Source organism: Nicotiana sylvestris, chromosome 11 (assembly GCF_000393655.2).
Source record: "Nicotiana sylvestris chromosome 11, ASM39365v2, whole genome shotgun sequence".
Taxonomy (NCBI): domain Eukaryota; kingdom Viridiplantae; phylum Streptophyta; class Magnoliopsida; order Solanales; family Solanaceae; genus Nicotiana; species Nicotiana sylvestris.
Genome location: NC_091067.1, coordinates 85392979 through 85419151, shown reverse-complemented (window position 1 = coordinate 85419151; position 26173 = coordinate 85392979). Strand labels below are relative to the sequence as shown.

Below are 26173 nucleotides of genomic sequence, written 5' to 3'. Positions count from 1 at the left end.
CAGAATTTCTGGTTCGCAGATTTCATTTGGAAAGTCAAAAATTTCCTCAATTTGGGATTCAAGATAAACCGGTGACTTGGGACACCAAAAGCCAAACCTTTCCCAAGTGGCGACTCTGAATTAAATAAATAATCCCATTTCGAATATTGTCACTTAAATTGGAAAAACTCCCTCACGCATTTATCCTTCAGGGTAGGCGTGCAAAAAGGAGGTGTGACAGCTCTGGCGACTCTGCTAGGGAAGGGAACCTCTGGTTCAGGGTTTAGAATTCGAGCTTAGATGAATTGTTATATTTGGCTTTATCTGTTATCTGATTTTTACCTGTTGAGCCTAATGTGCTAAATGTTGCTCTTACCGCTTTGATATTATCTGAACTGTATATAAACTGTGTCGAAACCCTCCTCTCTCATCATCGGGGATGTGCTTGCTGGTCGAGACTCCCCATTCTGTTAGTGTCATATCCTGAAATAAGAAAGAGGCCGGACAAGTTACAAAGCCGAACGATCTCGTGGGTCCCCGGTATGTAGCCCCCTCCTCGACTTGAGTTGTCCTCTCGGGTACACAGTCTAGAACAAATACCCAGGTTACGAACCTAGAATAACTCAGCTTCATGTCGGATCCCTAGTAGGAACATTTGTTTGCATCATGTGCATTTGACTTTGGAGGCCCAACACAGGGGTTGGGTCTGTCTAGGACAGATGTACCAAAATGAAAAGACCATCCTGATGCAACCTACTTATTTTCTGTGCATTTATTTGTTTTGGACTTACATGCTGACCGGCTTTGGAGTATTTGGAAAATTAAAAAAGGGGAGAGAAATAGAGTACGGAGAGTTGATTATCTGTTTTAGAAAAATAACCAATGTCAAAATAGTGTCGAAACTCTGCCAAATATTTAGAAAAAATGAAAAAAAGGGAATTTGTTAAAAAAATGGTTGTTTATTGGTCAAGAAAATAGAAAAGAAAAAGTAAAAAAAAGAGAAAAGTTTCATTTTTAAAATAGTTTGTCGAAGTACATAAAGAGTATTTCCAAAAATGGTGTTTGTAAAAAAAAGAGAGTCTTTTTCCGAAAATAATTAGTTTTATCGGCCCGAACTACGCCGGTTTGATTCTCACAGGGTATGAGATACGTAGGCAACCCTCATCGGGTCCAACCTCCCCTTTTTCAGAAATAGCCAAAATGTCAGAATTTTAATTTCATCATAAATGAGTTGGGTAATGCCGCTTTTGTCAAATGTAGTCGAATGTTCCCGAAAGGGATGCGCCGGAAGGCTGACTTTGCATAAATGGCCGCTTTTGGTCATTTTCTGAATTTTGACCAATTTGCCCAACAACCTTAGAATCCTCGTCCCCGAGGCTCTGTGAGGCCGTGCTCCCAATGTCGGGCTACTATTTTGAAAAAAAGGGGGTCATAAAGCAATCGAGCGATGCTGTTTCGTTAAAAATAGCCAAATGTTCCCGAAAGGGACGACGGAAGGCTGACTTTGTATAAACGGCCACTTTCAATCATCCTTTAGAGTTTTTGATCGGTTGATCCTCATAGCCTTAAAATCTTCATCCCCGAAGTGCTGAAAGGCCGTGTTTGAAAATCGGATCTTTCTTTCTAAAACATAGTCAAATCATCTTTGAGTCAAATAATCTTTTACTTAAATCACCCTAATAAATGTGCAGGACGAGCACAATGAAAAATGAACACTTTTCGATAATGGCTAAAGTCCCTGTCAAGTTGCGGCTATGGTGGGATGATCTAGGTAGTGAAGGGCAAGATAAGGTCAAGAAATATCTGAAAGGTCTCACGGGTTTATTGGAAATCCGGCCTCGGGGAGATATCATAAAAGCTTTGGTCACCTACTGGGACCCAACACATAATGTCTTCCACTTCTCCGATTTTGAACTCACCCCGACTCTGGAGGAAATAGTCGGGTACATCGGAAATGCTGAAGTTCCATTAAGGCAAAAATACCTGGTTGCCCCAAGAGCTGTCACTGTGCATCGTTTTCTAGATTCATTAAAGGTACCCAGGACGGTACATAACCCAGATTTGGCTGCAGGTTTCTGTAGTCCGCGCTTCATATACGACAGATATGGTCATGTAGAGGGGTTCAACAATCCGGTTAACAAGCTATGCATCAAAGGTAACCGTCAGAAGTGGGATGAGCATAGACGAGTGGCTTTCATGATAACATTGATCTGAAAATATCTGGGGTCGTCAGTACTTTGCTCACTCAAAATGAAAGCACTCTCGCGCCTATGGTAGTATCTGATATCTTTTGAGCTCTCATAGCTTGCAAAGCCAGAGGGAATTTTTTCGAGGGGTGTAATTTGCTGCTACAAATATGGATGACTGAACATCTCTGCCACCGTTCTGATCTTTTGAGTTATGGTCCCTCGAAGAAGACTTACATAGAAGAGTTTTAAACGAGAATCAAGGAAGTCAGTCTACCCGAGGGAGTTACGGCATGGACGTCATTCTTTTGAACCCTCACCGCCAGCCAAATACAATGGACACTGGGATGGTTGCTTGTTGATGAGGTCATATATATGCCGACCGCTAGGACCCACTTTCTATTGATGGGAATTAAGAGCATTTAGCCTTACGCGCCCTATCAAGTTTTGAGACAACTCGGGAGATGCCAGATAGTGCCACACGAGGAAGATCTTAGTGCTCAAGTAATTGAGATTAGCCCTGACGGACAATTTCCTGAAGCAAAAGTCCGCCAGATCTGGAATGAATGCCAATGTTTAAAAGCAGATACTTGCGTGCAGGATCGGGCCAAAGGTGAAGTAGCACCAGGGTACCTTGTGTGGTACAGAAGAGAACTTGAGCACAAAAGGCCGGCTAAAAGACCCCATATCCTGAATTTTGCCGAGTCATCACAGGAACAATGGGATTGGTTAGCAAAACAAAAAGGCTATCGGTCTGAAATCAGCAAGCTGAAACAACAAATTGAAGGTCTAAAATTTAAGCACAACGTGCAAGTTGCTACTGATCTGGGAGAAAAGAACAGGTTGGCCCAGGAAAACGAGACGCTTAGGGCCCAAATCCAGCAGATAAGAACAGCCACTGATAACCAACAAAGGAGTCGGTCAGATGAACGACTGATAAAAGGTTTAAAAATGGAAATGCCGGAGCGAGTCAGAGAATTTTGAGAATACCATAGCGGGACTCGAGACACACTGGGCAAAAAGAACAGAAGAGCGCAACCGGTACCTGCAGCAGTTGAAAAGGGACCACAAGCAAGCCATTGCCAATTTGAAAAGAAAGGTGGCCACTCTTGAGGACAGAGCGTTTGAGCAAGCCCGAACCTTTGAAGCTGAAAATAGACGTTGCTATGATTTACTGGCCCAAATGGAAGTAGAAATTCAGCAGTGGCAGAATCAACATCTCCAGGATTCTCGAGTTTTGAAGGCCCGTAATGATCAAATAGAGCGCCTACTCATAGAAAAGAGGCAAACCAGGGATAAGATTAAGACCATTGCCCATGCCATCATTAGGAGGTGTCTACGATGCGAAGATATGACCCGCACTACCTTCTTCTCGGCAGTGATGATTTATGACAAGCAAACCATGTATGAGCTGGAACAACTTGAAAGGGACCTCGCTCCTAAGCCCACAGCGAGGCCAAATGATGCCTCGCGGGCGACAATTTTTAATGCTTTAATTTATTTATAGGTCAAGTCTGTATTTTCCGTCTTGGCGTCTTTTGTTTGTCTTTTCGCATCAGGGTGTATCAGTAGTTGTTGAGTTTGTATTTATTTCAAGTCTGTTATTCTCCATTTTTAAAAAATGTTAGTTTGTAATAGATTGTTTTAGTAATAAAAAAATGTTTATTTATTTTTTTACACTTGTTTGTCTTGAACTACGTAATGATCTGATTCACGCGGCGTTGTGGTATGTAGGAAATCATCATCGGATCCGGTCACGTTTTTTTTTCAATAAAAAAAATATAATAAAAAATAAATAAAGGGGAGCATAAAGAGAAGCCGGAATGACGCATGCCATCGATGCAAACATGTAGAAATTCACTTAACTGTATAGGTCCATCACACCCCAACGTGAGATTACCTGTTTGTTATTTGTTTCAAACTAACCGTCTGTTTGCTGCTAAGTTCCAAGTTTTTAGAAAGGTGGTTTGGTTTGGTGGAGATCTGGCCTCACATTCATACTTTACGAGATCGAAAGGAAGTATTCAGCTGCCCGTCATTAAGTCGAGAGGAAGTATTCACACTTACTTCACGAGATCAAAGGGAAGTGTAGAGATGTCTTTAGAAATTCCTTTGCCAACAATTCTTGTCTCCGAAGAAAGTTCAATCTCAGCCATCCCAACTTCTGAATCAGCAACTGCTGAAGAAAACAGAATCTTGTGGCTTCGCATGTTGGAAATGTTGGATGCCTGGAATAATGGAAAAGAGCCGCCGAGTGTAATCCCTGGATTCCCCGAGCTGTTCTCTAGGACAAGTGGGACTTCCAACGTCCCCATAAGTTATCCAACTACCCCATTCGGGTACCCTACCATTTCAGCCCACTCCGCTGGATCACCCTATGATTCTTATCCTCGGATGTCAACGACAGATGTGGCTACAAACATATTCACTGCACCGCCCTGTCCAATCGTGGCACAACCTGCTACACACAAACCTAATTTTGACTCTTCCTCATTCACATTTCAAGCACCATCCTTCTCGCTGGAACCAACTCGGTTAACCACCAGCACTCACCCTCAGCAGCCTCAATACGAGCTTACGCCTGAGCAAGACCAAAATCACAAAGCTCTTGAATAAGATGAAATGGCAAAAAGAATGAGGAGCCTCGAGCAGAGTTTAAAAAATATGCAAGGTTTAACCGGCAGAAGAGTGTTTCCTTTACTGATCTGTGCATGTTACCTCACGTACACCTGCCCGTAGGGTTCAAAACACCGAAGTTTGAGAAATATGATGGTCATGGCGATCCCATTGCTCACCTCAAAAGGTATTGCAACCAATTGCGTGGGGATGGCGGCAAAGAAGAATTGTTGATGGCATACTTCGGAGAAAGCTTGGTGGGCATAGCCTCAGAGTGGTATATGGATCAGGACATATCTCGATGGTACATTTGGGACGATCTTGCCAGAGATTTTGTAAGGCAGTTTCAGTACAACATTGACATCGCACCAGACAGGAATTTTTTGTCAAACTTGAAAAAGAAACCCTCAGAAAGCTTCAGAGAATATGCTATTAAATGGCGCGAGCAAGCATCAAGAGTAAAACCTCCCATGGATGAAATAGAAATGGTCACTACTTTCCTCCAAGCTCAAGAATCAGATTACTTCCAAAACATGATGTCGGCCATGGGGAAACCTTTCGCAGAAGCAATTAAGATCGGAGAAATGGTAGAAAATGGGCTAAAAACGGGTCGAATTCTAAGCCAATCTGCTATCAGAGCTACCTCCCAAGCCATTCAGGGTGGGTCTGGAGGAATAGAAAAGGGAAAGAAAAGGGAAGAAATGTTCATGGCATCGTCGGGCACAAGGAGAAACTATACTCCCGGACCCCTTTTCTCAGAGAGGACCCCGCAGCATTATTACCCTGACCAAGATTTGGCCTATGCTCCTCAGCCATACTCGGTTATGAATACTCAGCCTTATGTCCGGCCACAATAACAAGCCAACAGAAATCAAGCTCCACCTCCCAGAAATCAACCCCCTTACTGAAGCCACTATAATCCACAACTACCCCAAAATAACTTCCATCCTCAAGAACCACCCAGAAGACAAACTTTCACACCCATTGGTGAACCGTATTCTACCCTATTCCCAAAACTAGTCCAGATGGGTTTCCTGCAACCAGTCCCTCAGACAAGGCACAATCCAGCATCACCTGCTTACAAAGCCAGTGTTAGGTGTGCTTATCATTCAGGAGCAGAAGGGCATGATACCAATGATTGTTGGACTTTAAGAAAGGTGGTAGAGAACTTAATAGAACAGGGAAAGATAGTATTAAGGGACGAGGAGGTCCCAAATGTGACCAACAATCCGTTGCCCGCTCACAATAATGGGCCGTTGATTGGGATGATCTGTGAGGACAAGGAGTTTGATCCTACCCTAAAAGCTATAATCGCCATTGACGATGCAGAGAGAAAGCGTAAAGCAGCCCTGAAGCAAGAAAAAGGGGAAAAGAAGACTAATACCGTCAAGGCTGAGCTCGAAAAGAAGTTTGAAACAAAGACAGAGATGATGACGACTTCGAAGAATGAGGTTCTCTATATTCCACGGGGTCGATCAGAGAAGCCACAAAGATGCGAAATAAAAAGGGGAATACCGATGTATGTGTCGAAAGGAGCCTATGTGGTCTGCGGGACGATTAAACCGCCTCGGCTGGATGAGCCAGTGGTTATCGGACGCGTGCCACAGAAGCCAATGACAGACCCGTCCACGGTTCCATGGAATTATCAACAAACATTGGTCACATACAAAGGCAAAGAAATCACGGGGAAACTTCCAGAAAATACTTCTGCTGAAAAATATTCAGACATTCAAGAAGTGAACAATGCCACACGGAAGCGCTTCCCACCCAAGAAGCCTGTAAGTGCTGAAGAAGTAGAGGCTTTCTTCCAGAAGATGAATATGCCTGACTATGAAGTGGTGGATCAGTTGCGCCAATACCCTGAACAAGTGTCTATGCTATCTTTGCTAATGAGGTCCGCCGAACATCAGAAGATCCTGCTCAAAACCTTGAATGAAGCGTATGTGCCGGCTGAGACTTCAGCTGAACAACTTGAAAGAATGACGGAAAGGTTCTTTGCGGTTAATCAAGTTTCTTTTAGCAAAAACGATTTGCCTCCAGAGGGAGAAGCTCACAACAAGGCTTTACATCTGACAGTCAAGTGTGAAGACTACTACGTCAAGCGAGTAATGTTGGATGGGGGTTCGGGTGTTGACATTTGCCCGCTCTCCACGCTGCAAAGAATGGAAATTGGGACCGGAAGGATTCGCCCCAATAATGTCTGCGTAAGAGCTTTTGATGGCATCAAGCGGGACACCCTCGGAGAAATAGACCTGATATTGACTATCGGGCCGGTGGAGTTCTAAGTAACTTTCCAGGTACTGGATATGGACACATCTTACAACTTTCTCCTCGGAAGACCTTGGATTCATGCTGCAGGGGCTGTACCCTCCACTCTCCACCAAATGGTGAAGTTTGAATATGAAGATCGGGAAATTGTGGTCCACGGAGAAGACGAACAGTCTATTTATCGGGGCCTATCTATCCCATGTCTTGAAGCAAGAGAAGGGAGTGAGCACACAGTTTATCAGGCTTTTGAAGTTGTGCTAGCGGAGCAGTATGAAGAAGGGATCCCTTGTCCCCAACATTTCTTGTCCCACGCTTCAATCATGGTTGCTAAAGAAATGATCCGACAGGGATTCAAACCGGGAAAAGGGCTTGGAAAATCGCTGCAAGGAATAACGGAACCTATCACCTTGCCTTCTACTAAGAAACTCTTTGGGATAGGCTTCCAACCTACTCTAAAAGATGAAGATTGGGCAAAGAAGAGAAAAAATAAGGGATGGAAGTTGCCTTGACCATTGCCACATTTGTACGAAACTTTTGTTAGACCAAAGTATATTGAAGAAGAAGATGACGAGGCCTTTACGGCCGAAGAGATTGAAGAAATATGTGGGGCAATAAGAGAAATGCTTTACGAAACTCACATGGTTCAGCTGGGAGAAGGCACAAGCACCGCTGAGGTGCTGTATATGGGTCCCGATGCCAAGATGCAGAATTGGAAGGCTATGCCATTCCCAATCAGGCAGGAGTCCGGGTAGACTTGTCTAGCCACCTTTCCTGCATCATGAGTTATCCCAGGGTGTAACTCGAATGTTTTTCTTTAGTTTCCTGTTTTAATTTCCTGAAATATAAACCCTGTTATCTTCCTAATTCCAAGGAATAAAATCAGTATTTCATAATTTTTTTCTTTATTCTTTCTGATTTTTGCTATTTTTCTTTTATCTTTTCCTTTCAGTTATAATAATGCGGCTTTAAATAATATGACATGCTTGCGGACTTCACGCCCAGATCCAAACGAGCTGTTTAATTGTGAAATAATAAACCAAGAACCGGAATATGACGAAGAAGAGGCTTTTAGGGAAATAAATCGAGAATTGGAACACTTTGAGAATAAACCTAAGTCGAATTTGAGTGACACCGAACCGGTTTATTTGGGAACTCCTGAAGAAATCCGAGAAACCAAAATAAGCATTCACACAGATGAGAAAACGCGAGATGCAATAATTCAACTCCTCTTTGAATTTAAAGATGTGTTTGCTTGGTCATACGATGACATGCCAGGATTAGGTGTTGATCTAGTGGTGCATAAATTGTCAATTTACCCTGATTGTCCTCCAGTTCAACAGAAGCAGAGGAAGTTCAAGACTGATATCAGTGACAAGATCAAAGAAGAAATCACGAAGCAGCTGAAAATAGGAGTAATTCGGGTAGTCCAGTATACTACATGGTTGGCTAATGTAGTTCCGGTACTGAAGAAAGATGGGAAAACTCGGGTGTGTGTGGATTATCGAGATTTGAATAGGGCCAGTCCCAAAGACAATTTCCCGTTGCCCAACATCCACATACTTGTTGATAACTGTGCCAAACATGAGATATAGTCTTTCGTAGATTGTTACGCTGGATATCATCAGGTGTTGATGGATGAAGAAGATGCCGAGAAAACCGCCTTCACTACACCTTGGGGTACTTACCGTTATCGGATTATGCCATTCGGTTTAAAGAATGACGGGGCAACTTACATGAGAGTCATGACTGCCATTTTTCATGATATGATACATCAAGAGATAGAGGTATATGTAGACGACGTGATAGTCAAGTCTAGGAATCAGGACGATCATGTTCGAGACATGAGGAAATTTTTTGAGAGGCTGAGAAAGTACGACCTGAAGCTGAATCCGGCTAAGTGCGCCTTCGGAGTCCCATCGGGCAAGCTTCTGGGTTTCATAGTAAGAAGGAGAGGTATCGAGTTAGATCCAACAAAGATAACGTCTATCCGAGATCTACCTCCTCCAAGAACGAAGAAAGACGTGATGAGTATATTGGGCAGGTTAAACTATATCAGTCGATTCATTGCCCAACTGACTAGCACATGTGAGCCCATATTCAAGCTATTGAGGAAGGATGCAGCAATTAAATGGACAACTGAGTGTCAAGAGGCTTTTGACAAGATCAAAGAATATCTTTCAAATCCTCCAGTCCAGGTCCCGCCAGAGCCAGAGAGACCCATGTTCTTGTATCTGAAGGTCTTGGAAAATTCCTTCGGTTGTGTCCTCGGACAACATGACATAACTGGAAAGAAAGAGCAGGCGATCTATTACTTAAGCAAGAAGTTCACCGGTTATGAGGTCAATACACTTTGTTGGAAAGAATGTGTTGTGCTTTGACATGGGTCGCTCAGAAATTGAGACATTATCTGCAAGCTCATACTACTTACCTCATAACCAAATTGGATCCTTTGAAGTACATATTCCAGAAACCGATGCCTACTGGGAGATTAACAAAGTGGCAAATCTTGCTTATTGAATTCGACATAGTCTATGTCACTCGCATAGCGATGAAAGCCCAGGCATTGGCAGATCACTTGGCTGAAAACCCAGTCGATGAGGAATACCAACCATTGAGTACTTATTTTCCAGATGAAGAGATAAACACCATAGAAGTAGTCTCGGAAGACGCTCATGCTTGGAAGATGTTCTTTGATGGGGCCATAAATGCCAAAGGTGTAGGAATTGGGGCAATCTTGATCTTACCCGCTAGTCAACATTATTCGGCTACAGCTAGGCTTCGTTTCTTTTGCACGAACAATACAGCTGAATATGAAGCCTGCATCATGGGCATGAATATGGCAGTCGATCAAGGTGTTGAAGATTTGTTAATTATGGGGGATTCTGATCTGATAATCCGACAAGCCCAAGGTAAATGGGAAACTCGAGATATCAAGCTTATTCCTTACCGGCAGCACGTGGAAGATCTCGGCAAGCGATTCAAATCAATAGAGTTCAGGTACATCCCGCGATGTCATAATGAACTAGCTGATGCACTTGCCACTTTAGCTTCAATGTTACCTTATCCAAGCAACGCCGACATCGGTCCCTTGGAAGTCCAAATCAGGGAAAGACACGGTTACTATAATGTAATCGAGGCAGGACCAAGTATCCAGCCATGGTACCAGGATGTTAAAAGGTTTTTGAAAACACAAGAATACCCCGAACATGCTACTGGAGATGAAAAGAGAACTATTAGGCAGCATGCGAGTGGATTCTTTTTGAGACGTGAGGTATTGTATAAAAGAACCCCGGATCTCAACTTGTTAAGATGTGTTGACGCCGAAGAAGCAGGAAGAATCATGCATGAAGTACACGCAGGAGTGTGTGGACCTCATATGAACGAGTATGTCTTGGCGAAGAAAATCCTTCGAGCCGGGTATTATTGGATAACTATGGATAACGACTGTTTCAACGTCGTCCGGAAATGTCATCAGTGTCAGGTGCATGGAGATCTGATTCATGCATCTCCAACGGAGCTACATCCTATGTCGGCACCGTGGCCTTTTGTCGCTTGGGGTATGGATGTTATTGGTCCGATTGAGCCGAAAGCTTCAAATGGGCACAGATTCATATTGGTCGCTATTGACTACTTCACAAAATGGGTCAAAGCTGTCACTCTCAAATCAGTCACTAAGAGAGCCGTGGTGGATTTTGTACACTCGAATCTTATTTGTCGTTTCGGTATCCCTACAACTATCATCACAGATAATGCGGCAAACCTGAATAGTCGCTTGATGGAGGATATATGCGAACAGTTCAAAATAACGCATAGTAACTCCACTCCTTATCGGCCCAAAGCCAATGGCGTTGTTGAAGCGGCAAACAAAAACATCAAGAAGATTTTGAGAAAGACAATCCAGAGTTCCAGAGAGTGGCATGAACAGTTACCTTTTGCCTTGCTGGGATATCGCACTACAGTGTGCACATCAGCAGGCGCAACCTTATACTTGTTGGTTTATGGGACTGAGGCTGTGATACCGGTAGAGGTAGAAATTCCTTCGCTCCGGACCATTGTCGAAGCAGAGATTGAAGATAGCGAGTGGGTTAAGACTCGATTGGAGTAGTTGACTTTGATTGATGAAAAACGAATGGCTACGGTTTGTCACGGGCAGTTGTACCAACAAAGAATAGCCCGTGCTTACAATAAGAAAGTGCGACCCAGGAATTTTGAAGTAGGTCAACTGGTGTTAAGGCGCATTCTTCCACATCACCAGGAAGCGAAAGGAAAATTTGCTCCTAATTGGAAAGGTCCGTACATCATCAGGAAGATATTACCAAGAGGAGCATTATATCTGGGTGATATTGAAGGAAATGATCCTGAAACAGCTATGAATGCGGATGCAGTCAAAATGTACTATGTCTGAGTTTACTTTGGTGATGTCTTGGCACATTTGAGATGATGAAGGCTTTTTATTCCCGCTACCCAAACACTATCAACTCTTTTTACAAACCCTTTGAGCCGGTTACATTTCTTTGGCTACCCTCTTTGGAATCCAAAAGCACCGATGAACCCAACAAAAAAATGATTTGCTTGAACTACGTTCTAACTTGATTCCGAAAGGATACGTAGGCATCCTCTATCTGGGGTTCAGTCACACCAAAATAAAAATCCAATTTTCCCTGAAGTTGAAACTGGGGCAGATGTTATAATGGTTCAACCACGGGCACACCAAATGATTCCGAAGTTGTAATTTCATCCACAATTGTTTTTTACCAAAAACCAAGTACAAGTCCTTCAGATTAATTTCCAAAGGCGGGGGAAACCAAGAAATATCATGGTTGGAAGCCGATGCATTCTAAAATTGAGAGAAATAAAATGAGAGAGTCTTGTCGGTGAAAACCTTCGGGCACCATGAGGCGACGAGAGTAGAGAAACCAAGAATGAGAGAGTCCGTTTAGTAAAAACTCGCAAAAAGCACTATCGGGCGATGGTGAGAAGAGAAATGAGAGAGGTCGACTAGCGAAAACCCGTAAATGGCGTTGTCGGCCGAAAAAAAGATTTCACCTCAGAAAGTTCTGGCAAGGTTCCCTGGTTTGGAAACATAGATCCGTGTGGTTGATGAGAAAATGCAAGTTCGTGAGGGTCGGGCATCCAGTCCAAAAAGCATGTCATGTCAATTTAAAGTCAGCATGCGCCTCAGATAAGTCTTTCTTTTCCTCGAAAGGGACGCTTCTCTTTAAATTCTTTCTTCGCTCTTTGTTTACCTTTCCTTGAATCCCTTTCATTTTTAACCCTAAATTCTAAAAAGTGTTGGAAAGAAAAGGTGGCAGGACCGGTTTCACAGAGCTCCGTCTAGCAAGAAGTGAAGAAAATACCCAGCCTCAGTGGTGCGTTAGTCCAATCCCGACTGATCATGATGTTGATTACCTCCAAAGTAAAGGCATTTAAAAAAACCCAATGATATCTTCCCCAGTAAAAATCCCCAAGCAGAATGAGATGGAAGAACCAAAGCCTTACACGGGCGAATCATCATGAAATCCGGAAATCTGAGTCTGATCAGTTTTAAAGAGGGTCGCCTTTGAATCCAATCAATGGTAGAGTTTCTCAACAGAAATGAGGCCGAGACCAAGCAATTGGAATGATCAAGGCCACCGAACCAACCACCGTTTTCAAACTGACAATTGTTCTTTGTTTGGAGAATTGAAACAGGTGCAATCCAAAGCAACCGTAAAAGAAGCAGGTGCAACCAAAAAGGAAAAGAAATGCACAAGTGCAAGAAACAGCTTTGCAGCAAGGAATCAACCCAAAAGGGAAATTTCCTCCAAATTCTTTCCTGCATTTTTACTGAACAAAAATAATTAAAAAAAACACCAAAAAACGAAAAAAGAAATAAGAAGAAAATTCCAATAAAGGTTAGTTTAGAATCCCCAGTATCAACCTATATTTTGCCAACATTAGGGCTCCAATCCCTAAGTTGAGATTTTAGACATAGGGCCTCCATTCCCTAGTCGCCTTTATCAATATTAGGGCTCCAATCCCTAAGTTGAGATTTTAGACATAGGGCCTCCATTCCCTAGTCGCCTTTATCAATATTAGGGCTCCAATCCCTAAGTTGAAATTTTTAGACATAGGGCCTCCATTCCCTAGTCGCCTTTTGCAAACATTAGGGCTCCAATCCCTAAGTTGAAATTTTTAGACATAGGGCCTCCATTCTCTAGTCTCCTTTTGCCGACATTAGGGCACCAATCCCTGAGTTGAGCAATTTTCTTTTAGCCGACATTAGGGTTCCAATCCCTGAGTTGAGCGATTTTTCTTTTAGCCAACATTAGGGCTCCCATCCCTGAGTTGAGCAATTTTCTTTAGCCGACATTAGGGCTCCAATCCCTGAGTTGAGCAATTTTCTTTTAGCCGACATTAGGGCTCCAATCCCTGAGTTGAGCGATTTTCTCTTAGCCGACATTAGGGCTCCAATCCATGAGTTGAGCGATTTTTCTTTTAGCCGACATTAGGGCTCCAATCCCTGAGTTGAGAAATTTTCCTTTAGCCGACATTAGGGCTCCAATCCATGAGTTGAGTGATTTTCTTTTAGCCGATATTAGGGCTCCAATCCCTGAGTTGAGCGATTTTCATTTAGCCGACATTAGGGCTCCAATTCCTGAGTTGAGCGATTTTCCTTTAGCCGACATTAGGGCTCCAATCCCTGAGTTGAGCGATTTTCTTTTAGCCGACATTAGGGCTCCAATCCTTGAGTTGAGCAAATTTTCCTTTAGCCGACATTAGGGCTCTAATCCCTGAGTTGAGCAAGTTTCCTTTAGCCGACTTTAGGACTTCAATCCCTGAGTTGAGCGATTTTCTTTTAGCCGACATTAGGGCTCCAATCCCTGAGTTGAGCAAATTTTCCTTTAGCCGACATTAGGGATCCAATCCCTGAGTTGAGCAAGTTTCCTTTAGCCGACATTAGGGCTCCAATCCCTGAGTTGAGCAATTTTCTTTTAGCTAACATTAGGCTCCAATCCCAGAGTTGAGCGATTTTCCGTTAGCCGACATTAGGGCTCCAATCCCAGAGTTGAGCGATTTTCCGTTAGCCGACATTGTTGTCTGAACAGGTTTGACCTCGAGGCACAGGGATCGAGATGACCTACGGAGTGAGTCTCAATCCAGAATAAAGAAAGGAAGAAAAGAACAAAAAGAAGATGTTCCCAAATATTGGAGCAAACAAAGTGCGGATCGCACAAAATCTGATTGAAGTCACGAGCTCCGCCAATCCCGTTTCACTCAATGCTGCAAAAATAAACAAGCGCCTACAACTTGCGAGCATCAAGATTCGGATCGAAGTCTACAAACAGATTCAGCTAAGACTAAAGATCAAGTTGCAAAAGAATTATAGATAGAAATCTTGTAACTAGTGGTTGACAGGCATAGGTAGCTAGTTTAGTTTCAATTTTCCTTGGTTGTAATAAGGAGGTCGGTAAAGCAGTAGCGGCAACAGCAACAGCAGTAACAACAGCATTGCAGTCCCATGGTAGTCCCAGCTACCAAAACTTTCCGAACTACATTGACCCGATTCCTGTTTAGCCTAGGATATGTAGGAAACCTTTGAAACAAAGGTTCGGTCAAATCTTTCAAAAAAAATGCTTCACACGGAGTATTCCAAGGGGCAAAAATCATTTGTATCCGCTCACTTTATCTTTGCACGAAAACCCTTCGTGTTTTCGAACAAAGAGGGGCAGCTGTGAGCACGTGATTTTTGTTTCCACGACAATTACTCCAAAAGAAATCGAAAAATAAAACAAATTGTCTTTGTGTACAATTTTTAGAATTTGCGTGGCATTTTTGATAGTTATTTGTAGTTTTTGTCTATGATTGTTTATTTTATTAATTAAAAAAAATTCAAAAAATATATGTTGCATGTAAATTTAGGATCTTATGCTACTATTAGGAATTAATTAAATCGTATTTGGTTTTTAAATGAATGAAAATCACAAAAATATTATTTTTGGTAATTTTGTCATTTTATTGTTTAATGGTTTGATTTTGTTTAATTGAGTTTTGATCTTGTGTGAGTCAATTAATGTCTTTTTAATATAATTGTAGTTTTGCAACTTATTTTAGGATTTTTGGTAGATTTAGTATTTAGAAAAGGAATTAGAAGAAGAAAAGAAATGAGTTAAAATTGGACAAATCGGAATTAGGCCATTTAAATTGGACCCAAAATCAGGCCCAAAACACTGTTTTTGCCCGGTCCAGATCAGGCAATCTCAGAGACATCCAAACGGCGTCGTTTTGATCATACTTGATCTGGGCTGTTGATCTCAGATTGATCAATGACCAAGATCACGTCTCCATACCCGACCCACTTAACCCTAGAGACCGACCCAGTCTCACTTAAATCACACGATGCTGTTTCACCCAAGTGAAAGATCTTGGTCGTTGATCATTCTTGATCCAACGACCAGGATCAAACCTCCACCCACTATATATGTTTTCAAACGCACCCCACACCCCCTAAGCTACCCACCCTCTCTTCGTCTCTCTCAATGAACCAGACGACCCCATGAAACCCTAGCACCGCCACCTTACCCCGTCGCCTGAAACCCGGCGGCATCAACGCCACCGGTCACCAAACTAACACCCCTAAGCCGTCTGACCACCTCCGTTCCAGATATGTTGCTCCCTTGTCTCGAATCAACCTACATCGTCTCGAATCTTCATTTGAAGATTCGAGCCAAACCTCAACCTACGCCAATCCACCCCAAATTCGTACCAGTGACTCCCCTGACCTTCCTCGTAATCAAACCAAGCCTGGTTTGGTTCAAATCTAACCAGAGAGCTTCAAGCCCCGGATCGACTGTGTAAACCCTAGAACACAACACCATGGGGGTTCTGACCAAATTAGTGAAAGGTTGGGGTCTAATATACCTTAATCGAGTTGTTCTCAGTTGAGAACACTTCGATTAAAGTCCGTTCGACCTCAAAAAAGGTCGAGTCCAGTTCGAGCCTGGTTCGTTTTGTTCTTAATCTTCCGAGATAAGTTTCTTTTCCTTCTGTTCTTGTTTGTATTCTACTTGTATTTGCTTTCATGTTTAGTTAATTTGTTTGATTTTTTCTGTTATTTTCTTTCAATTCTGTCCGTCTTCATAAGACCTTTTATTTAGTCATTTTTCTTCTGATTATTTGTTACTTGTACTTACAGTGAATTACGTGTCCAACCTGTTTAGAATCATAGGATAGTTAAGTTCGTGTTAAAATCCCTTGTTGCATCAAAAGTCACTGAAAGCCATCTGGTGACCTGCTTGATATATTTTGTTATTGTTTGTTAGCTATCTGTTGTAGCTCATATGGTCAATTAAGTAAGTGTCGTCAACTAAACTCACTTGAAAAACTAGAAAAAACATGAGTCTGCTAATTCCAGTAGAATTTCTAGCATGATTCCTCTTCTCTATGTTAAGAAAAACTCCTATCAATATGCTGGTTTCAGTATCGTTTTGATCTTTGTTTGCATTCTCAACTGCCTGCTTGATCCTTTGGCTTTGAGTTGGTCAGGATTGGTTCCCAATATGACCAGCTCATGCCATTGGATTAACTCCCCTATTTGACTGAGGTTGAATCAATGAATGAATGAATTGGATATAGCTGTAGAACTGTAAGTTTAACCTGAAACCAGTCTTAGGAGTAAGCTTATATAGGCTATAACTTCAGACTTCTAAGCTTAAGGGTAATACGATAAATCACAGGAGTTTTCAGGGGTATTCTGGAGTTTAAAAGTTTTGAAATGTTTAAGTGTTAGTGGGCTGACAGTAGGGTACTAAAATATTAATTAAACTAATGAAATTAATTGATCAATAGTGGGAGTGATAATATGTTAAGTGCCTTTAGTAGCTAGAAATCACTAACAACATGGGTTTAATGATATAAAGCTGAAAATGCACATGAGAATGGTAGTGGAACCTGTTGTACAGTAGGATATTCACTACATTTTTGAACTTCAGAAGATTAAAAATAAGAATACCTAGAGAATCCTAAGTGGAAATGACAACCATGAGGAGTTATTTTAAGCCAGGACAACCTGTCTTTGAAAAGGGAGGTTCTTCTCTTCTAATAGGCATATAAAAAGAGACAAAGAAAACAGAAAAAAGGAGGAGAGTGTGTAGAGAACTGGAGGGAAAAACAGATAGAGTTGACATAGCATTTTGAAATTTAAAAGAGGGTTAAAAAAATAGCCAACAACCAAAGCAACAAAAAACACTATTCCGTTTGAATTTTGGTTCAGTGTCGAGTTTCAATAACTGATGTTGATCTTCTAGCTTGATTCCAATTTGCTGGAACTTCTTCTGTGATCCACTGGTCCAGTTTTGGTTTAATTCAAATTCAGTGGGGTCTTTTGGGGCGTTGATTGTTGCTATCGAGTCTTACAAATCATTTCGGGTTTCGTTTGAGTGTGTTTCTGGTATATCTGCGTGGTTGAAACTGCTGCGTTGCTTGCTCATTGCTGTTGCTGATACTCCATTTTTCGAATTTCCAATACTCTTCCAGGTACACTTTCTGGTTCCAAGCTGATGTATAACTCAAGTTGAAGGAATGAAATAAAGTTGTCACCTAGTTTTATTGCAAATTTCAGTTGTTTCACACTGTATGATGCTTGTTTGTAATAGATTTAGACTATAATAGACTGTGGACTTTTGGCTATTTAGGCATTAGTTTAGTCTACCTTAGTTAAATGCTTGTATTAGTTTAGTGTTAAGACAGGGAGTGTGATAAATTTGGATTAACTTCAGTAATCTAGTTCTAAAAGCAGAAAATAGGCATCTGAGTTTGACATTTGATCTGTTTGTCGCCGGTTTGTGATCGTAGTCGCGTAATGGTTGTGATTCGCGTAATTAATTGATAATAAAATAGCATTAGTTTAGACCTAAATTTTAAAATGCATAGGAAATGGTAAACTTAGGTCAATAAATGAAATAGTGTTTAATTCGTCAAGGTTGATTGTCTAAATTCAATATTTCAACTCAGTTAGTAATTACTTTAGTTTAACCGTGGCTTCTGAAGTAATATAGCAATCCATTAATCTGAATATGGGAATTTTAATTTAATACACAGTACTTGTTGATTTGGAATGTGGTTGCATCGTTTTGTTGTTATAAAGGGTCATGGAGTACAGTACTAATGTGACCTAGTAGCTATGAAATTTGGTTAAGGTGGATTAGTTTGGGCCTGCTCTAACATTTTAAGTGGGCCTGGGCATTTTTTAAGGCATGGCACAGATCCAGGCGTGATTCATTTCACATTCAGGCCTAGGCAAAGGCCTGCGTTTTGGCCAACTTAACGCCAAACTAGATACCGTCTCTTTTGGATTGGTTTCTGAAGCCCAAGAGTTTTCAAATGTTTAACTAATTGGAAACGTTAAGTTAATTAGGGTCTCCTCTTCTTTTGGAGACAATACATAATAGAAAATTGTAGTTGTTAAGTTTCCCTTTTAAAAATAAAAATGAGTTGAGTCGCGCTAAACAAAATCTTGCATTGCATGGCCCTCTTAATCAAGTTAAAAATATCTTAGACCTCGGGACTTGCCATTTAGCGAATTCCATGGCCTCTCACAAAGATGATAATACGCTAGTCACCTTAGGACCGTCATTTAAAAATATTACCTTCTTAAACTCGGGTGCACGTTTATGTGACCCAAATCCAAATCTCAACGGAGTCTAAATGTGTCAACAACCACGGGTGCATTGATTGCAACGTGGTTTGAGACGTGTTTTCACGACGTTGCAATTCTATTAAAAATAATAAAAGTGGTTTAAAGTTTAATAAAAGCACATAAGTTATAACATGTATTAAAATCAGGCATTTAGCCATTACAATAATTTAAGCGACCGTGCTAGAACCACGGGATCCGGGGGTGCTTAATACATTCCCTCGGGTCAACAGAATTTCTTACTCAGAATTTCTGGTTCGCAGACTTCATTTGGAAAGTCAAAAATTTCCTCGATTTGGGATTCGAGATAAACCGGTGACTTGGGACACCAAAAGCCAAACCTTTCCCAAGTGGCGACTCTGAATTGAATAAATAATACCATTTCGAATATTGTCACTTAAATTGGAGAAACTCCCTCATGCATTTATCCCTCGGGGTAGGCGCGCAAAAAGGAGGTGTGACAGATACCATGTCTATAGGAATCCTGCATTCTCATATATAGAATTTATAGGAATCCTGCATCCTCTCATATAGATATCATGTCTATAATTACTCGAAATCTGAATTCTGCATATGCATATATAGAAAATATGCCTATAGGTCTTTCTGAATCTTGCATATCCACTTTTCATTAGACAAACATGTTTATAGGTCTTAAATAACCAACTGCAATTAGATATTATGTCCATAAAAAATACAACACCTAAATATCATGTTTGTAGGATTTCTGCATTTCTCTATGTCTATAAAAGTGTTCTAAAGTTGGCAAATGCATAGAAAGCATGCCTATAGGAGCTTTAATCAAATCTGAATCGCCTCACTCGCTTATGAGTCTAAAACCAGCAATAATAATGCATTACCAGTTGCAGAACTTATGATCTTTTGCTAAAACTTGCCCTCCTTTAATAATTGATAACTTTTTCTTAAATCAGTATGTAATCAGCTCATATCCTTGTTTCTGAAATCAGTAGATATCATGCCTATAGGGTCTTCATCTAACACTTAGGCAAGCCATAAGGTAAAAGATTATAAGCTGAATCAGATTTTATATGCTACAACCAACAGGCAGGCCTGATTCAGGCTTATTATCTGAACTATGTAATAAATCAGTCTGCCTCAACCTTTTAAGTTTTAATCAGACCCTAAACAGTACATGCAAGTCATGTTACATTATGTGCTTTCTTTGGTTTAAAGGAGGTCTGTTTGAGCCCTTTTTATTTGTTTATATGCTTCCCCAAACTTTCTATATGTGCTTTGTTTGTCGCCTTAGTATTTTACCTTTTGAAACCACAAATAAGCCCAATACCTCCTCCCTTTAGGATTAGTAGTCCCAAGTGCCTCCAGGGTTGATAGGATTGGGCAGGTAATAGCATGCAATAAGTAAACGAGACCATTCCGCGCTTTAATACCTTAACGGGGTGGGAAAGGGTAGACATGGATATGATGACCACGTGATAACATCACGTGTAGCCCCTTACTGAGGAGTGATTACCGGATGTTGTGTGGGGTGATCCATATTATCAATACCCAATCTCTGGTTACTCAAAACAAACCCCTCCTAGTGTTCTAATGCACTTTAATCATTAGGTGACGACTCTTCAAATCAAACCCAATTCCCAAAAGGAATGAGTTGTCCTCCCAAATGTCATAAACCCGATTTCGTGAGGAAAAAGGGACGCGACACAATATCCCAGCAAGGGAATCAACAATATAAGCAAATACATCCCAGCAAGGGAGAAACAGCCATAACCAAACTTGTTCCAACATTTGACTATCTCAACTAACACCAATACTCAATCACAAGTAATTTCCACGAGAATAATCATAATCCTTACTCAATGCAGAAAATCATCAACTTATGCATCCGTAGTATTATTTAAGAATGCCACAATTTCAATTTAAGACTCACGATCATGCTTAATACCAATGTATAGATACTTGCCACCATGCCTATACGTCGTACTCGACAAGTAACATGTAGAAAATAGGACACAACTCCTAATCCTTCAAGCTAGGGTTAGACCGAACACTTACCTCGAACTTCCACGGCCAACTCAAGCCTTAAACATCGCTTTTCCTTTTGAATTTGGCTCCAAATCAATCGTATCTAGACATAATCGACTTAATAACATTAATAAAACGCCAAACAATCCAATTCCAATGCTTAATTATAGCTTTTCAATCATTCTTCCTAAAAATTAAAAATTGAGCCCGAGCCCGTTTGGTCAATATACGAGGTTCGGACCAAAACTCGATCACCCATTCATCCACGAGCCCGAATATATAATTAGTTCCAAAATTCGACCCCAAAACGAGGTCTAAATCCCAAATATACAAAAAGCCCTAATTCTACCCAAATCCCTAATTTTCTACCCTTAAAGACATGATTTAAGCCTAGAAATCTAATGGGTGTTAATGAAAATTGAAGAAAATGAGTCTAAGATTACATATCTATGAATTTGTGGTGAAGTTCTCTTTCAAAAATCGCCCAATTTGGAGTTTGGAAGAAGAAATTATGAATTTTTGGTTTAATCCTGTATGTGTTATGTTCTGTTTAAATGACTGGGCAAAATTGCCCTCTGCAATCGCGGACAAAGGTATGCGATCGCATAGGGTAAGGGAGATTGGTCACTACGATCGCGGTCAAGGTAGTGCGATCGCATAGAAGAAAATGGGTTCCCTTCCCAGGTTTGGTTTAACAGATTGCGATAGCGGAAGAAACAATGCAATCACATAGAAAAATTTGTGACTCCCAGAATTTACTCTACGCGATCGCGGAAGGACCTATGCGATCGCATAGCACAAAACAGGACCCCTGAAATTTACACTATACGATCGCGAACCTTCCTATGCGATCGCATAGTACAAAATAACTGGACACCAGCAACAACAGAAAACCAGATTTTTCTAAGTCCAAAAACACTCCTACGCCTATCCGAAACTCACCCGAGCACTCGGGGCTCCAAACCAAATATGCACACTACCTCAAAAATACCCTACGAACTTACTTGTGCTCTCAAATTACCAAAATAATATCAACAACTATGAATTTAGCATCAAAATCATGAAATTTCTTAAGAACTTCAAATTTTCAATGTTTTCTTCAAAAACGATCCGATTCACGTCGTTTCAAGTCCGTTTCTTACCAAATTTCACAGAATTATCTTAAATCACATATACGACCTGTACCAAGCGCTGGAACCAAAATACGGGCCCGATACCATCAAGTTTTAATCACAATTTATTTCCAAATCTCATAAATAATTTCAGAAAATAATTATCTTTAAAAATTCATTTCTCGGGTTTGGTACCTCAGAATTCGATTCCGGGCATACGCCCAAGTCCCATATTTTTCCACGGACCCTCCGGGACCGTCAAATCAAGGGTCCGGGTCCGTTTATCCAAAATGTTGGCCGAAGTCAACTTAAATGCATTTTAAGTCAAAATTCAATATTTTTCACAAATTTTCACATAATAGCTTTCCGGCTACACGCCCGGACTGTGCACGCAAATCGAGGTAAAGCTGAAAGAGGCTTTTAAGGGCTCGGAACGTAGAATTCATTTTATAAACAAGTGATCATCACAGTATTTTACTTATACTAAATAATAATTTGGAATTACTTACATTTTGTTTCAAATATGATATATTTAATTTTAGTTTTAGTTATTCATATTACGTACACATGAATTTAAATTATATTTATTTTTATTTAACATTTATTAAGATTCCAGCTTATCCGTAAAATATGTTTTGTTGAATCATAATTCAAAGGCTTTCTCATAGCAAATTCAAATATGCCATATATATATAAAAAAAATATGAATATAAATTGATATTTTATATTGCTTAAACCTAAACTATTTTTATACTTTTATTTTATTACTCAAAATTGCTTCATTATTTAAATTTATAAAATAAACATTATATCAACCGTTATAAATAATGTAAATCAATCCAAACTTGAGATAGACCGAAAAATATTGGTGGCATCTAAACATAATAATTTAACAATCTTTTAGCAGGATTTTACTTAATTGCTTGAACTTTTATAACTTATAAACAAAGATTTGATTCACTATATTTTCATAAATTGTATCGATATTTTATAATATTATATTAAAATCATATGCAACACGAAAATGAACTTTTGCTTCTAACTTTCTAATAATAAACTTGAGATGGCTCATGATCTTACAAAGTTGTTGATATGTTATTTCTCATTTTAGCCTCTAAACGCATTTATATGATCATACACATATTATTTGAATGGCATGACTAAATTATCTTGAGATTTTTAAAATTAATAAATCAAATGGATTAATAAAAATATTAACACAGAAAAATATTAATACCCAGAATATTAAACAATTTAAGAAGCTTAGAGTTAAGTAAAGCATATCTTAATTGTTATGGCTTCATCATTTACCTCATAATCAATACATGATGATACTCTAAGTTCGTAAAATTGCAACACAAAGATAAAAATAAAATTTTGAAATCATAACTTTTTCAATGCAAAATAATTATAAAAATACTCAACCAAAAATATTACCAACAAATGTTCATTAAATAATATTTAGTAATGGAAGGAGGATTAAAATCCATTAGCATTAATTGATGCATCATCTTCCTGCAAATAAAAAAAACTTAAAATTAAATATTTGAAAAGTAAAAATATAAATTACAACATAAAAAAAAATATGTTTATGAAAACACACTTTTGCTACTACAATTTCATTTGCCTCCTTACAATCATTAGCCGTTACGGTCCCATATTTCTTAGAAAGTTAAAACAAAATTACATTATCGCGACCATATAGTCCGGGAATAAATATTACACGACTGCACAATAATGTAAGTTGTAGAAAAACATTACTTGATAATGATTCACTATGATCCACGAAACTTTTCGCAGTTGATTAAACTTATAGCTTCTTCATAAATAAATAAAAAATGGTATCACCAATATTATCTTTCACCTTCAAATGTATCTTGAATCTTATCAAGTCATTCCCTCGAGGCTGCGACCATTACTGAGATTCTGAGAATAAAGAAAGCAAAAGAGAAGGAGAAAGAAACCCTAAGGTTACTGAGAAAAAAAGAAAATAGACTGAAAAGAAGAGAGAAAAATTGTAAGGAATCGGTTTAAGATAAATTTGAGAAATTATAACCGCTTTGAATTCAAAAGTATAATTAAAAGGTATTTTTAAGTTTACAAAATTAATGTAAACTGTCTGCAATATTTTCTCTATAAAGAAGGAGTAGTTCCACAATATTAGTTTATTAAAAAAATTAGTTTAAAAGTTAATATAAAAAATTGATCATTTCTCAAAAAAAGAGTCCTAAATATGCTTTAGATTACGGCTGCACGATTAAACTTAAGTTCAGATTTTGCATATTTCAAAACAAATTTAGAACTTCTTATTATGACACTTCATAAGCTTGAATTAATATTAATCTATAAAGAATCTCTATATAATTTAGACAAAAAACGCAAGAATTTATTTTAAGTAATTTGAAAAAAAAGAATAGGGTGTAATTATTATTAATTAATTAATTAATTAGTTAAGAGAATATGTATGGGGGAGGTAGGGGTGTTCATGGTTCGGTTTGGATCGATTTTTCCCTAAAAAGAAACCAAACCAAGTAAGTCGGTTTTTCAAATATTAGAACCAAACCAAACCAATTAAGTCGTTTTTTTCTCGATTCGGTTTATGTCAGTTTTTTGATTTTTTCGTTTTTTTCTTAAATATAAGACATACACTACCAAACACATATTTCGACGACCACATTTTTAACGTAACACTATCAAATCAATTGCCCTTTGAGAAATCTATTATTTATCAAGATATATTGATGATAATTGAATCAAACAGTGATGAATAATTTAAAGACTCAATTAAAAATATATTATTTTTAACATGAAATAGATTCTTATAATTAACAAAAGAAAACTACCAATCAAATTAGAATGTAAAGGTAAAGAACTGTACTAAAAGTGCAAACGATTAAGATTTACTATAAAATTTTGAAATTTGTATAATAGTGTATATATATATATATATATGTGTGTGTGTGTGTGTGTGTGTGTGTGTAATTCTAAATTCGAAAAAGGGTCAAAACTGCCCCTAGACTATTGGAGTTGGTACAATAATGCCCTCCGTCCACCTATTTTGAAAAAATTACCCTAATTGTTATCTTTTCGGCTCAAGAATGCCCTTACGACTAACGACCATGTAAGATAAAAAAAATTTAATTAATTTCCACGTGTCATAACGGAAAAAAGGTCAAAACTGCCCCTAGACTATTGGAGTTGGTACAATAATACCCCCATCTCAAAAAATCTCTCCCCCACCCCCTCCACCCTCCCCCTCTAGCGTGTGTGCGTTCATATTATTCTTGTTCTTCTCATCCTTTTTTTGACCTTGCACTCTATTTGAATAATCACTACAAACATCATTAAAGTTTTATTTTTAGACAACCAAAATTTTTTGTCACCAATACTTTACGTCATACAACTTTCAAAGACCCTGTTAAGCAAAAAAAAAATTAATTAATTTTCATGTGTCATCGTCCCATTGGCCTAACTTAAGACTCACCTAATTAAAATAACTCACCCACATTCTAAGACCCTTTTCCTCCGTTTCTTTCTCCTCTTTCTTTTAAAAATTATTCCACCAACTAGAACTCTCATACACCCATTTTTTTCCCTAAGCAAACAAAACTCTCTCGTATAGTTAATCACCCTCCTCTTCCTATTTCTTTGTATATTAAATGTACACATCAATACTCCTATTTTTTTCCATCACAAAAATACAATTCATCATCAATTTTTCTTACTACACTTTACTGCTTCATACAATAAGCTCAATCAAGTGTTTATTATAGTCACATTCACCAATAAGTCGTATTTTCTCATATTCTCAAGCACATGATCTCAAATATTTCTCTTGATTTAACCATCTCTTTTTTAAAATTGGCAGTGCTGATATAACCTGAAGAGTATCCTCGTACAATAGCTTAGACATGGTCGGATGTTCAGACTATTGTGAGCCAATGAAGAAGAAAAAGGTCGAGGTCTGAGCAGAGACCAAATAAATCATTGGTATAATCAAAATTGGATGCGAAGTTGTCAGGAAATATACAACAAAAAATATTGCTCAATGATCATTATTATTGACACTCTATGGTACGCTTAAAGCGTATAGAGATATCGGTTTCAAATAAACTTTTTGATAAATAAGATGAGGAAATGATCAAAATGATCATAATAAAGGAGGCAAGTAATCTAGAAGATCACATGACATAACACTTCATAAAATCTCATGAGAGATTCAGGTACCTGAATATATGAATGAAGAGATCTCTATGATATGTCTTTATGAAAAAATATTGAAACCGATATAAAATGTTTGTCGACGACATCTATCATAGTGCTAAGTATAGATA

General features: G+C 39.1%; 2 protein-coding genes across 2 annotated transcripts; both read left to right on the top strand.

Moving 5' to 3' along the window:
* Positions 1-5806: 5806 nt before the first annotated feature.
* Positions 5807-7066, top strand: LOC138881264 (uncharacterized). The gene has a single exon (XM_070161480.1). The coding sequence runs from the start codon at positions 5807-5809 to the stop codon at positions 7064-7066; it is 1260 nt and encodes a 419-aa protein (XP_070017581.1).
* Positions 7067-7165: 99 nt separating this feature from the next.
* On the top strand, positions 7166-11454 carry LOC138881263 (uncharacterized). Its single transcript, XM_070161479.1, has 7 exons — positions 7166-7548; positions 7591-7723; positions 8390-8509; positions 8675-9002; positions 9680-10606; positions 10796-11133; positions 11305-11454. The coding sequence occupies exons 1-7, from the start codon at positions 7166-7168 to the stop codon at positions 11452-11454; spliced, it is 2379 nt and encodes a 792-aa protein (XP_070017580.1).
* The last annotated feature ends 14719 nt before the right edge of the window (positions 11455-26173 follow it).